Source organism: Grammomys surdaster, unplaced genomic scaffold, assembly GCF_004785775.1.
Source record: "Grammomys surdaster isolate TR1022 unplaced genomic scaffold, NIH_TR_1.0 150, whole genome shotgun sequence".
NCBI classification, from domain to species: domain Eukaryota; kingdom Metazoa; phylum Chordata; class Mammalia; order Rodentia; family Muridae; genus Grammomys; species Grammomys surdaster.
The window spans coordinates 19,528,807-19,543,636 of record NW_021604608.1 but is presented as its reverse complement, the minus strand read 5'-3'; the positions used below and the strand labels follow the sequence as shown (position 1 = coordinate 19,543,636).

Genomic DNA, 14,830 nt, shown 5'->3' with positions numbered 1-14,830 from the left:
GCTATACCACCCTACCCCTGTTCTTTTTCAAGGACTTTGCAACTTCCCTAAGCAATCTTGTTGAAAAAAAAAAAAATCTGATCACTCTCTAGCATAGTCAGATTCTCCTACCCACCAACATAGAGTCCCTCTATCCTCTGCCAGGGTTCTTTTCAAAGGTCCCTGGAGAATCACTTCCCCAGCCTATCCTCTCCATTCTCCTGCTAAGCAAAACTGCTCATACCACTTTCTCAGCCCATCTTTCAGTGACCCACTCCAAGGAGACTTCTATTTTCACCACTCCCATAGAAACTCTGGCAAGGACACCAATGGTCATTATGTTGAAAAGTCAATGATCATTTTCCTTTCAGCAGCTAGCATTCTTCTCTTGGCTTTAGTGATAGCGTGCATTAGCTCATTCTGTCATCTATTAGTTTTCCTATTTCAATTTCAATATGTGCAAAGGGCTGAAACCATGAACCAGGACTTTATCCTAAAACCTTGACTTTAGGCAATTTCCCCCTAAATTACTCAGTTGAGACTTTACACATATCATCTGCTTAGCTTACCTATGTCAAATCTCTCTCCAGATCTCACCTCCAAACTCATAACTCAACTGATTGCTTGCTATTTCCATCAACATAAGCCTAAATAGGACATAGCAAAATTCTTCCTCTTCTCCATTTCTCCCATCTCAGGAACAAGCATCACCACTAATGACCAGAAAAACAGCTGCAGGTGTTCTCTAATTCGTTAATTGTGTTGCTTCTATCTTTTCAACATATCCCAAGACTTCATATCCCCGCTCTTCAGCATCCTACTCCACTCTAACCCATCGTACTATCAGCTCTTCTCCAAGTGACCTAGACACTTTCCCAAACGATCTTTCTGGGGGTTTTCCTACCCTTTCCCCATAGCAAGCTAGCAAATTTCCTTTCTCAACACTATAAATCTATGTTGTTAACACCTGAGACAGGTAGAAAGATCTGGAATTCAAGGCCAGCCTGACCTACACAAAAAGACCTGATTCAAGAAACAACTTCCTCTTTTCTTTTTTACCAATGAAAACAATGGCTTTAAATGGAGAGCAACGTGTTTCTCATCTGTGCATGTTGTAGAGGGCATGTGGAGACAAGACAATTTGTAGTAGGTGGTCCCCTCCATGGTGTGAGTTCCAGGGCTCAAACACAGGTCATTAGGCTTGGCACCAAGAACCTTTCTTTGCATGATGAAACATCTCATCAGTCCTAAGTTACATCTCTTAATCTTCCTTAATTCAGTAATACAATTTTTACAAGTAGAATCAGAAATGATTGAAAAGGACCTCTGAGAAAGCTGCTTAAAGGAGGCGAGTTCAGCTGTCCCATGTCCTTCCCTGAGGCTACTCAGACGTGTGGTCTGGACAGTCATTTTGAGAATTTAAAAACAAGAAGTCCATCCTTAAGGACTATAAATTCAACAAGAGAAGTAGTCTATTAGCTGGGCATGGCGCTATCTTTCTGTAATCTCAGTACTAGGGAGACTGAGATAGAAAGGTCCAGCCTAAGGCCAGTTTGGAGCAAGCAGCTTGAGACCAGAGACATAGCTGGACCCTATCTCACAAATTTAAAAGATTTGTAATCTACTATTACTCAAAAGCTATCTGAACACCTTCTTCAAACATCTCCTACCTGTCTAAACTACTGATCACTATCTTGGGTTGGGGTTGAATATTAGATTCATAGTAGCGAAATTATAGTTATGAGGTAACAACAAAATAAAGTGGAGACACACACACAGAAAACCACACAAACTTTTGTTTTTCCCTTAAACCCTCCAATGGTTTCCAGTCACTTAAAACTCAAATTTCTCTTTTAAAAGCTTCTGTCGTCTGTATCCTGCCACCCTTTCCAAGTTCATCTTTCATCCACAAACTTCTAGCTATAATGTTTTAGTTTTTTAAACAGAACTCATTCTTACTTTGAGTAAAACAGTTTCAAGTCCAAGGGTTATATAGTGAGACTACCAATGTCTACTACTGATAATGTATCAAACCATTAAAAAAGAAAAACAGGCCAGATGTAGTGACACACACCTCTAATCCCAGAAATAGAGACAAGAGGCAGACTGATCTCTGACTTCCAGGCCAGCCTTTTCTACAGAGCTACTTCCAGGAGAGCCACTGCTATTAATGGAAACCTTGTCTTTAAATTAAAAAAAAAAAAGGGGGGGGGGACCGTGGTGCACAGCCTTTTGCAAGGTGGAGGGGGAATTTCAAGGTACCCTCGGCTACACAGTGAAGTCAAGGCTGGCCCAGATGTAGGACCTTATCCCAAAACACAAGTGAATGAGAGATAAAGGTACCTACCTCTGGGGCGGGGTGGGGGATTTCAGATAGGCTCTACTACTGTCTATATAAAGCAAACCTGTAACTTTTATATTTACAAAAACTGATTTTAGAAAACGTAATTAAGCTGGGCAAGGTGAGCTGATGCTTTTAATCTCAGCACTGGACGTAGAGGCAGGGAGATCTCTGTATACAGGCTAATACATAACAAGATCCAGACCAGCCAGGGATACATATGAGATCCTGTCTCAAAAGAAAAAGGATTAGAGAGAAAAGAAAAAGGGAAATGGAAGAGTAATTTTTCCATCTTTAGTTGTTATGATTATCAGCTTTCTATACATATATAGCTCATCTTCCTAACATATAACTAAGTTTATTCAAATTCACCCTCAAAGTATACGATTTCTTCTGGAAGAACTCTCTTGCTGGGGATAAAAGAAATTACTCAACCTTACAGCTTCCCTTATGCTATACACACACTTAAAATTAGCTGTTCAGTTTCTCACTGCCTTGGCAAGCCAAAATTTACTCAGTAAAGCAGTGACGATGTCTATTTTATTAATCACCTAAGCAGGCGAATAAATGAAAAAAGTTAAACAAACAAAAGAATCCCATAGGGACACAGATGATGTCATACATACTATTTAGGGGCCCCCTGAGACCTTCAAAGGTGAAAACAACAAAATAAAGCCAAAATAATTCCCCTTTGACTATCTTGTTTCCTAGTTTTTGATGCAGGTATTTAATTTTCTAAATAGAGGATATAACTAAATTAGTAGCCTATAGATATGCAACTTGACCTGGAGACCATCTTCAACAGCAAATACTTTTCCTAGCCTCAGAAGCAGAGCAAAATGTATTATTTTCATAATGGTTGGGGTAAGCTCCCCAAAATTCTTAAATTTCTTCAGGAAAACGATGTGCTTAGCAATGGAGAATGAACTACCAAGAAATTGAGTCTCCACCCTCAAGGATGTATCTCCATGGGGGTGGAGGGGTGTTTGTTTGTTTTGTTTTCAAGACAGGGTCTCTCTGTGTGACCCTGGCTGTCCTGGAACTCTCTGTAGACCAGAGATCTATTCAGGATCGCCTGCTTCTGCCTCCTGAGTACTGGGACTAAAGACTTAACACCATCACAGCTGGCACATGCCCAGCTTTAAGACAGCACACAAAGGATCATGCAGCAACTCACAAAGTAAACATCTTAGGACAAAAAGTATGATCAAATCCAGAGACATTAAGGAAAAAAAGGCCTGACAGCTGGACACGGTGGCACACACCTTTAATCCAAAAGTCCAGTTCAAGACTTGTCCTATACAGTGAGTTCCAGGCCAGCCAGAGCTACATAATATCCTGGGTGGGTAGGAGATCTGACAGTCCAGTCCTAACCATCTAAGTCTGTGGATATAACTGAATATGAAATAACATGCCAGGTAGATATAAGGCACTTGGTTTGCATGGAGGCAGAGATGTCTTGGGGAGCACTTAGGTTAATTTAGAAACCACACATGGCATAAACCTGTAATCTCAGCATTCGAGAGGCTAAGGCTAATTTTTAAGTACTTTTTCGTTTGAAAGAATAAATAAAATTATTTATAAGACAACTACTTATAAAAACACTTAAACTACATCCAAAAACTTAATGAGAAATCAGTATACTGAATCAAAATTCTTGCCCATGAATATCAGTAATAAACTAGAAATAACTAGATGGAGAAACTGTTCTACTCTTTTTTTAGTCCTAGGGACTGAAGAGATGGCTCAGTGATGATTTTTGCCAAGAACCTGCGTCCCATTCTCAGTACCCATGTGGTGGTTCACAACCATCCTTAACTCCAGCTCCAGTGGGCCTGATGTATTCTTCTGGCCTGCTCAGGCATACACATGCATGCACACATACACGTTTTCCTTAAAAGATCTACTTTAGTGGGGGTAAACCCCTTTAATCTTAGCACTCAGGAGGCAGAGGCAGGCAGATCTGAGTTCGAGGCCAGTCTGGTCTACATAATGAAGTCCAGAACAGTCAGGGCTACACAGAGAAACCCTGTCTCAAAAAAAAAAAAAAAAAAAAAAAAAATCCCAGTAGGGTTAGGATGTACCTCACCTGGTAGAACACTTGCATAGCATGACAAAATCCTACAGGTTCAGTATCTGTATCCCATAAACAGAATGTGGTATTGTATAACTGTACTCTGTACAACTCTGAACAACAGTATAACACTTGAGACAAAGATCAAAAGTTCAAGGTCACCCTCAATTACATTTCAAGTGTGAAGACAGCCCAGGATACAAAAGACTGCCTCAGCTATATAAAGGGATGGGAGGGCACAAAAGCAAACTGTACCCAAAGATTTAGAAGTGATAACACTTTAAAAATATTAAGCTATTACATTCCAGAAACCCTGCAAGATGCTTAAGAAAAAGGGATTCTAAGAATTTAAGGGGTTTTCTAGAAGTCTATCAAAAACAGACAGACATAAGTACAATTAATAATATAGAACGTACTAATGAAGTATGACAATGACACTAGAGAACAGAGAAAACTAAAGGTTCAAGAAAAACTTAACTGGCATCTCAGCCATGCATGGTAATCTACTTGACCTATAAGCATAGCACTTCAAAACAGAGGCTGGATGTTCCAAGATTCAATACCAGCCTTGGCTATACATTAAGTTCAAAGTCAGCATAGTCTACATGAGACTCTATCTTTTTTTTTTTTTAAAGGAAGGAGGTAATGTTTTAGGATAAATAAATTTCATTTCTTTCTTTTTTTGAAACAGAATTTAATTTCCCCGTCCTGGTAGATCCTAATCTAGTTCTGACGATTTCTTCTTGCTTATCCCAACTTCTTGGGTGCTGAGATATGCACCCAAGAGATATGCATGTGCTCCCAAACTTGGCCTAGGGAAGTAAAAAAAGGACTGGAACAATGTGGTGGCACACACCTGTAATCCCAGCTCTCAGGAGGCAGAGGCAGGGAGGATCTCTATGACTTCTAAACCACTCTGGTCTACATAGAATTCCAGGCAGCCAGAAATGTGTCTCCACAAAAACAAACGGAAAGGACTGGGGCAGTAAGATGGATCTCTAGGTAAAGCAACTAGCAAATTGAACAAACTCAATCCTGTTGAAACAGAGATCCAACTCCTGCAAGTTGTCCTTTGATCATCAACCCTCCCCCCTCCAGACTAAATTCATTTTTAAATACGGGAAAGGGCTACTGAGATAGCTCAGTGGATAAGCCATACGGTGAAAGTAGAGAACTGACTCACGAAAGTCGTTCCACAACCACAATCTGCCGTGGCGTACAAACACACTAACAAAGAATGGACCTAAGGGCTTGGTCCTACAGCTCAACTAAACAGCAAGCAGCTCAGTATTACTCAACCTCTGAAATACAAAGTCTTAAACTTATACAGGAATAAAAGTATAAATCTGAGCCTTGACAATAAATAAGACAGGAAAGATAGGCTAAAACAGTATGAAGGTTATGACTATGAAATAGGCAGCAGAGAAATTAAAGGAAAAATGATAGTTTATTTTTATATTTCATGTATTTTTGAGACAAAGACCCAGCTGGTCTGGAACTTTCTATGTAGACCAGGCTAGACTTGAACTGACAGAAATCCACAAAGCTGTCTCTCAAAAGCTGGGGTTAAAGGCATCCCCCACCACGCCTGGCCTTTTTTAAATTTTTACTCATATAGACAGGTGTGTGTCCGAGGAGCCCATGTGAGTGAAGTGGCCGGTGTAGCCAGAAGAGGGCGTGGATAGCCTAGAGCTGGAGTTACAGGTGGTTAGGAGGAGCTCAGAGTGAGCACTAGAACCAATCCTGAGTCCTCTGCAAAAGCTGTACCTACTCTTAACAGCAGAGCCATACATAACACTAGCACCTATTTTTAACTGTTTGTGTAATATACATGCAACTAGCAGTTGATAATCAGGTGTATGCTTCTACAGATTTCCACTTATTTATTTATTTATTTATTTATTTATTTTCTAGAGGAGGGATGCATGCACATATGCCATGGTACAATCGTATAGGGGTCAGAAAACAACCTGCAGGAGTCAATTCTCTTCCGCATATGAGGATCCTGGGGATTAGTGGTCAGGATTGGTAGTAAGTGCCTTTATCTGCTGAGCCTTCCTGTCTGCCACACTCCATCTTGTTTTTTTGAGCCAGGGTCTCTCAGTGAACCTGGAGCTTACAATTTCAACTGAACTAAGTAATCAACAAGCCATAGGTATTCTGCCTGTCTCTGCATCTCTGTCCCCAGTGCTGGGGTTACAGAGGCATTCCACTGTACCTGACTTTTACGTGAGTGCTCGGGACCAGAACTCAACTCGCCACACTTGAGCAGCCAGCACTGTGCCCACTGAGCCATCTCCTTAGCCCAAGATCTATAATGCAAAGACGGGATATAGCTAAGTGAAATAAAGTCAGTTACAAAGCACCAGTTACATATAGTAAGAGTAGTCAAATTCATAAAACAGAAATTGGTGACTGTCAGGAATGGGGTAAGAGTAGATTACTGAGTACAGATTTTTTTTTCCAGTTTTATAGAATAAGAAAAGTTCTGGAAAAAATGGTAGAAATGATTATCCAACAATGTAAATATACCTAACACCATTTAAGTATACATACAAAAGTGATTAAGCCAGCAAACTTTATTTAGTGCTCTATCAGGTCTGGAGGGTAGTACCAGGATCAAACTCAGAGACGTGTACATGCCCCAGATGATAAACTTTGTTATGTGCATTTTATCATAGTTTTAAAGAGTAAATACATTTAAAAATCCACATAATAGGAACTATCAAATGTATATAAAGAAGTCTTAGTCAAAAGTAATCTCCAAAAACAACAACAACAACAAACAAACAAAAAAAAGCAGACAAGAAGCGGGGAGAAAGGAGGGGAAAGGAGAGAAGAAGAGGTGTAGGGAATGGAGAACATTTTCTCACAGTTTTCCTGAATTTAAAAACTCTCCTAAAAGAGATTAACACTGCCGGGCAGTGGAGGCACCAGCCTTTAATCCCAGCACTTGGGAGGCCTCTGCAGACAGATCTCTTGTCTACAGAGTGAGCACCAGGTTAGACAGGGCTACAGAGAAACCGTCTCAAAGACAAAAAAAAAAATAAAAATAAATTAAAATAAAAAATAACACCTTAAGGCCCATATATCCTTTATGCATTATTCTGTTTGGCCATCTGCCGCAGATGTTCTCACATGACAACAAAGCTCTTAATTTAAAAGATTAGGAACTCAATATGTGCAGTCATGAAGGAGCTAAGGAAATAAGCTGTGAGTAAAACACAAACATCAGCACCTGAGTTCCAATCTCCAAAGCCTATGTAAAATGCAGTAACCCCAGTGTCCTTATGGTGAGCTGGGAGGCAGACATAAGAATCCCCCAAAAACCTCTGAGCCAGCTAGCCTTCACTACAAGGAAGAACAAAAAAGACACCCTGTTTCAAACAAGATGGAACGGCAGAGACCAACACCTGAGGCTGTCTGTCCTCTCACTGTGGTAACTGTCTCCTCCTAGGTGAGACCTTGTCTCAAAAAAAAAAAAAAAAAAATGGAGCTAGAATCAATGTTAAAAACCTCAGTAGAAAAAGCAGGACATAAAATCTAATTATAAAGCCCACACTCTTAATTACTAAACTTACTATGTCACAATTCAAGAATCAAGTATCTATGCTTCCTGGCAAGTTTACATTCTTTTTTTTTGGGGGGGGGTGTTAAATTCTTACATAAGGTTTAAATTCTTACATAAAGAAGCAGTAATGCTGGACGGTGGTGGCGCACGCCTTTAATCCCAGCACTTGGGAGGCAGAGGCAGGTGGATTTCTGAGTTCCAGCCTGGGCTACAGAGTGAGTTCCAGAACAGCCAGGACTACACAGGGAAACCCTGTCTCGAAACCACCCCCCCCCAAAAAAAAAGCAATAAATACCTAATACTAATCTGTTACTCTTCACACTGTTTTTAATATTGAACCTATTATTATAAAAAGAATATTCCTGTGAAATGTTTACATACTGTGTTTGGAGTTGACAAAATGTTTAAGTTCACCATTAACTAGCTCTGTGTCAAAAACCAACAACCAAACTCTTTGGGTCTCAAATTTCAGTCTTACAGGTAAGGAATTACTTATGGTAGCTTTGGACTTAAAAAAAAATTTTTTAACGATTTCTAAGACACTATTAAGTATAGTGGGGGTTTGGAGTTTATTTAGGGTATTGCTGTTTTGACTGTTTAAGGCAGGGTCTAATATAACTCAGACTGGCCCTAACTCTAATCCTCCTTTCTCCAATTCCAAATGCTGGAGTTACAGGCTTGTCACCATATCTGGAGATTTGGTTGGTTTGTTGGCTGGTTTTCTGGTTTTTTTAGAGGGTTTCTCTGTGTAGTCCTGGCTGTCCTGCAACTCTCTCTGTGGACCGGGCTAGCCTTGAACTCAGAGATCTTCTGTCACCTCAGTGCTGGGATCAAAGGCATATGCCACCACCAAGACCAGGCAGGAATTTGTTTTTTTGAGACAGGGTCTCTCTATGCAGTCCTGACTCTCCTGGAATCTGGTATCTACACCATGCAGCCTCTAACCCTCTAACTTACCATCATCCTGCCTGACAGCATGGCGAGAACTACGATTAAAGGAGCGGCCAAGCCTGACCGCAGGTTTTTGTTCTTGATTTTAAACAAAAGATTTCAAGAGCCCTCTGGAATAGCTTGGCAGGTAAATTGGTCTGCGAGCCTCATGATTTCTGGAGCCTACAGTGGAGAGAATCATTTCTCGAAAGTTATCCTCTGACCTATACACAGACAGAAAATTTAAAAATTTTAAGGGCATTTTTTGTAAACCTTCAAACTTGAATCAGAGTATATACTCATGTCTACTCTTCTATTCAAACATATTAATCTGCTCTACGAACTCAGAAAAGGTCAGGCATAGTGACACATGCCTTTTATCCCAGCACTAAGCAAGCAGTAAGTTCAAAACCAACAAGTAAGGCAGGACACAAGTAAGTGCAGACCTTTAATCCTCAGCACTTGGGAAGAAGAGGCAAGAGAATCTGTGAGTCTGAATCTGTCACCCTGGTCTACATAGACAGCCGAGACTAAATACAGAGACCCTGTCACAAAACAACAACAAACCCCATCAGGTCTACATAGCACATTCCAAGTCAACGTGGGCTACATACATAGTGAGACCCCTTCTGAGACTTTTAAAGACAAAATGAGAAAAATAACTAGAGGTAGGGTTCCTATGGCACTGTTAATATTCTGCTTCTTGATTTCAGTGCTGGTCATACTGCATATATATTTTACTTTGATATGAAAAAAGATGCTCTTCCCCCAAAGAAAAACAATATAACTTAACAACTATGCTGAATATGGAAGAGCTATAGACCTTTCTGTCCTAAACAGAAAAAACAATGTCTTCCCTGACCCTGTCTCTCTCACTTGTCTGTCCTAACAAAAGCTGAAGTCCTTCTCAACTTTCCTTTTAACTCCAGCCCAAGAAGCTCTTCCATTCGCATACCCTCCAAACACCCATCCACCACACTCAATTTCTTGCGCCAAGCAATAGAAGCTGCAGTCTTACAGATGTTGGGGAAGCTCTACCACTACCTGAACTGTACTCAGTCCTGACCTAGCACTGCTCACTGTTACCTGCCCCTCTATTTACTACTCTACCATTCTAATAATGTTGTCTTAGAGGAGTTGAGACTAGTATGCTCAGTATGTTCACAGAAAATAAAAATACACTTCACAAAGCAAACATCTGCCAGAGATCAAAGCCTCTCTTTAACAAGTAATACAAAGTATTACAAGTAATAGAAATATAGGTCCAATTTTAATAATTAAAAGTATGCCGAGCCAGGCTGGAGAGTTGGCTCAGTGGTTAAGAGCACTGACTGCTCTTCCAGAGGTCCCGAGTTCAATTCCCAGCAACCACATGGTGGCTCACAACCATCTATAATGGGATCTGATGCCCTCTCCTCATGTGTTTGAAGACAGCTACAGTGTACTCATATACATAAATAAATAATTCTTTTTAAAAAGAAAAGTATACCTAGCCTTACTGAGCCATGATAGTGTAGTACATATTAGCATAAGTAAATCCAAATTCTTAAGCCATGTTTACAGGACAAATAGTTTAACTTCTCTGAACCTCAATTTTCTCATGTGAAAAGTAAGAGAACTAATGCAAAGACCTTAAGCAGATAGGCAGTACTCAAGAGTGGTGGTGCTCGCCTTGACTCCTAGCAAAAGAGGTAGAGGCACCCGGGATCTCTGTGAATTCGACACCAGCCTGGTCCACAAAGTGAGTTCCAGGACAACCAACGCTACAAAGAAATCCTGTCTCAAAAAGAAACCCAAACAAATCATAACAAAATAGAATTAGCAATGACCTATCAACAGTAATAGAAGAGCTATTCTGTAAATGGCAGCAGTAATCATTGGTAGCAATAACACCACAAATACAATAAATTATGGCCTAATCTGTTGATCCTCACAGTCAGAACTTCACTTATATAACATGACTCAAAAACTATTATGTATTTTAGATACATTTTCTATTCTGGGCACATCTGAACCACTCCTTAAAATTCAGTCATATTTTAGAGTATCTAACAAACAAAAGACCAATCTCCAAATAGTACTTTATGAATAATAGACACTGCCTTTTGTGACAGTCAGATGACTCAAAATCCATGGGAGGTCTGTACCCCATGCCCAGTCACACAACTTGACCAGTTTTACCAATTTCCCATAAATCCTTTCACCTGTACTGGCAAATACAGCTCCCCTTCTGACACAAATGTGACTGCCTCTTCACAATATCTGGCTATTCATCTTTCATATTTATGTTAAGAGTTTGTATGTTAAGGGTTTGTATGTTAAGGGTTTAAATAAAGTCAACCTCTTATAATCAGAATTCAATGAACGCAAGCTATCTTTGGATGGATGGCTTTGGTTTTTTTTTTTTGAGACAGAGTTTCCCTGTGTTATCAGCCCTGGTCATCCCAGAACTCCCCCTGTACATCAGAGGAACTCCCCCTGCCTCTTCCCCCTAAAGGTATCCACTACCCCACCCCCCAGCTATTTCTGTTTTTTGAGGCATAATCTCTTTGTATCCCTAGCCATACTGGATGGAACTCAGAGATCTGCCTGGCTCTGCTTCCCCAGTGCTGGGATCAAATGCATGTTTGGACAAGTCAGCTATCTTTACAAAGGCACTTAAAAAAAAAAAAAAAGTCATCAGATCCACCATACGGAATAAACCTTGTACATTGGAGATTTACATAAAGTGACATGGTGGAATGATTACTTGACAACTATTCAACAGCTCATATTTACGCACTTAAAAAGGAAATATACAGACTGCACTGTGGGGTCCTACACTGAGGTGAAAATTAACCAACACAACCTATCTATGGAACTGGATTTACTAAAATGTCAATGAAATAAAATATTGGTGAGGATAAAGCTGTTGGTTGTGGCTTTTCACAATATTAAATTTTATCTGATCTATTTTATTTTGGAAAATAAAATAGTCTTTGCAACTTCCTTCCTTGAAATGTGTTCCCTGCTAGGTTTTTAAATGTGAAAAACGTGTATTCACATTTCTTATTTTCTTCCTGAGAACTATTAACAATTTTTTTTTCATCTTGTACATGAGGATGAGCTTTTTTTTTATTTGCCTGTATGGGTGTAGAGGTCAAAGGAAAAACCCAACCCTGTGGGTCATCAGGCAAGCCGTCTTTACCCATGGAGCCGTCTCCTCAACTAGTCAGTTAAACAGTAGAATAGTAATAATATGCACTACTAGAGCTATCCAGCCATACAAATGCTGATCATCTTCAACTTAAATACCAAATACCATGATGGAAAGTCACACCATACAAAGCAAAGAGAATATATCGATTTTCAGGGCAGTAACTTGACACTTTTAAATAAAAGAAAGCAGTCTAAAGACAACCTTATTATAGAATACATGTTTTAGGTGCTAACAAGATTAGCTGTTAACTTTCATTGAGACTGAAAATATATATGTATATATATACACACACATATATGTATGTATAAATATATATATGTATATAGGCACACACACACACTCCCAAACTAAGTTTGCTTATTAAAGAAAAAGTTTAAATCACCGTTAAAAATATGTGAATACAGTCATTCACACTGTTTCTGTATTGTTCCATGAAAAATACAAAGTCATCCTTCTATTCAGAGTTTTGGCAAATGAATACAGAGCTCAGAGTTCACGCTATGTAAGACGGATCACTACTTACTTCTTAGTATGATCACTAAATCTGCTAATTCTGTCACTTCAATTTTCAGTGACTTTCTACGAGGCCACTTGGAAAGATGGGTAATTATCTGCAAGCTGGGGGCATAAACAAAGCTGGAAAGCTGCAAGACTGATGATAACAAGTCCTCATATGACTAAAATGCCTAATAAAATCATTGTTGACATTATCAAAGCACCAAGCAAGCATAAAAGAAAAACCTGCGAGCCTTGAAAAAAAAAATCATGACTTTGAGAATTTTGTTGTTAAGTCCCATCATAGAAAAGCTGGCATTTTGGTCCATTTAGGTCTAAAAAGTTGTTCTGTTACTTTCACAGTCAGGAACAATTATTAAATCACTCTCAATTATTTCACATAAATTTTGCGATCATTAATGTACTTAAAATCTGCAGGACTTACAGGTAGTATGAGTTTTATTTTTCTTAATATGCTATTTCCTGCTATAATATTTTGTGTCAGAAAAATAAACCTAAGTCAATCATGAGCTACAACAATGTATGTGATGAAATCCCTTGTTTTAATAGGCCTGTTTTTAAAAGTAAGACTCAAGTTAACTATGAGGGACATCACAATGACGGTTCACAGTACAACACTAGTCACAGAGGCATTGCCCTAGGAGATGATATGGGTAAACAGTATTTGGAAATAAGCTACCCAAACACTCCACTATTCATCTTACTTCAAATCATTTCATTAACAAACAACTTGCCTCTCACCAGACCAAAAAAAAAAAAAAAAAAAAAAAAGCTTTAAATGTCAACGATGAGGCCTAGTTACCGGTTGGGTACGTAGAAAAGAGAGAATTATCTCATTTGGAAATTAATTTTCTATCCGTAGTGAAAATTGTTCCAACATCCCTTCCCAACACGAGACTGCCCATTATGTCTCCATAGGTTCCCCCAACACTATGCTGTAAGGGAGTAACTTAAACTCTTCCTCTCGTCCGTACCTAAAGACTGTGGAGGCTGCTTCCCCAAGGAAAAGACGGCAAAGGCCTGGCAGGCAATATCCAGAGTACCCCTAAAAGCGTGGGCCTGGGAGCTGCGCTGCTGCCGGGGATCTAGTTACTACCTTTCCCCTTCCCCCAACCCACTTCCCGGGTTTTCTCGGCCTGCTCCTTCCCCACCGCAGAGTCACACTTCCAGATGTTGCCGCCGCCGCCTCGGGGCTCTCTCTAGAGCTCACGTGCCCCCGACCAGTGCTTCGGCATCTGCCCCCCAAACCCTGTTCCTCCCCAGGCCGGCCGGCCGGCCGCCCGCGAGACCGCCTATCCCAGGGCCCGGGGAGGGGAGGGAAAGGCGGCGGGAGGAGGAGGGGAGACCGCCGCTTCCCCATAGGCAGAGAGGCGGCCGCAGCGAGGCCAGCGGGGGCCCCCGGGGTCGCGGAAGGAAGGGCCCCGCCGCCCTGGGCTGAGATGGGGTGTCCGGTAGCTCATTCCTGACCTCCTCGCTCTTCAGCACCTCCTTGAACTCCCGCTTGATTCGCTGCACCGCGATGTTGGCCATGTCTCTGCCCGCAGCTGATTCGTACCCGCCGCCTCCGCCACCGCTACGACCACCGCCACCGCTGCCACCTCTTCCTCCACCGCCTCCTCCCTCAGTGATTCAGACCCGAGCACACGAACGCTGCCACTGCCACCCTTGCCGTCGCGTTCCCCCTCAGTGTAGAATCACCTCCGCGCCCGGCCACCAAAATGGCGCCGGGTCCGCGCATGCGCACCACGCTGACCCGGGCGGGCGGCGCAGCCGCTCCAGTGGTAGCCCCATACGTCTCAGCAGCGAGCCCGCGCCGCGCCGCGCCGCGCGTCTCAGCCGGGGCTTCGGCCGCGTGGCTCCGCCCTGCCGGCGGCTGGGGCCAGGAGGGTGCGGCTTCTGTGTCGGTCCGCTGGGTCTGGGCCTGCCGGGTCCTCCCCTGTCCCTCTGCCTCCTTTACGGTGAGGCCTCCAGTCCCTAGCCTTGGACCCGAGGTGGGAGCCCCGCCTGGCGGGTTCCTCCGGCCCCAGCCGGGCTGAGCCCCGCTCTAACTCGGCCAGACCCAGAACCCACGGGCTAGAGGTGCCTCCCTGTGTCTAGCCCAGGAAAAAGCTATGCAGGAACTGGGTCCTGCCCAGAGTCCGTTGGTAAACCCCCGGGAGATCCACTGCCGTAGCTTTTGTTCTGGAACCATGATAACGCAACTATTATTCGGTCATCTCA

General features: G+C 41.7%; 1 protein-coding gene across 1 annotated transcript in view; it reads right to left on the bottom strand.

The window, feature by feature from the left end:
- The window catches only part of Ube2k (ubiquitin conjugating enzyme E2 K), a 53,011-nt gene extending 38,691 nt beyond the window's left edge, over window positions 1–14,320 (bottom strand). Inside the window, exon 1 of the mRNA XM_028765230.1 lies at window positions 14,078–14,320. Within this exon, the coding sequence (XP_028621063.1) occupies window positions 14,078–14,140 (63 nt within the window). The 5' untranslated portion in view covers window positions 14,141–14,320. The remainder of the gene's footprint in view (window positions 1–14,077) is intronic.
- Window positions 14,321–14,830: the final 510 nt, after the last annotated feature.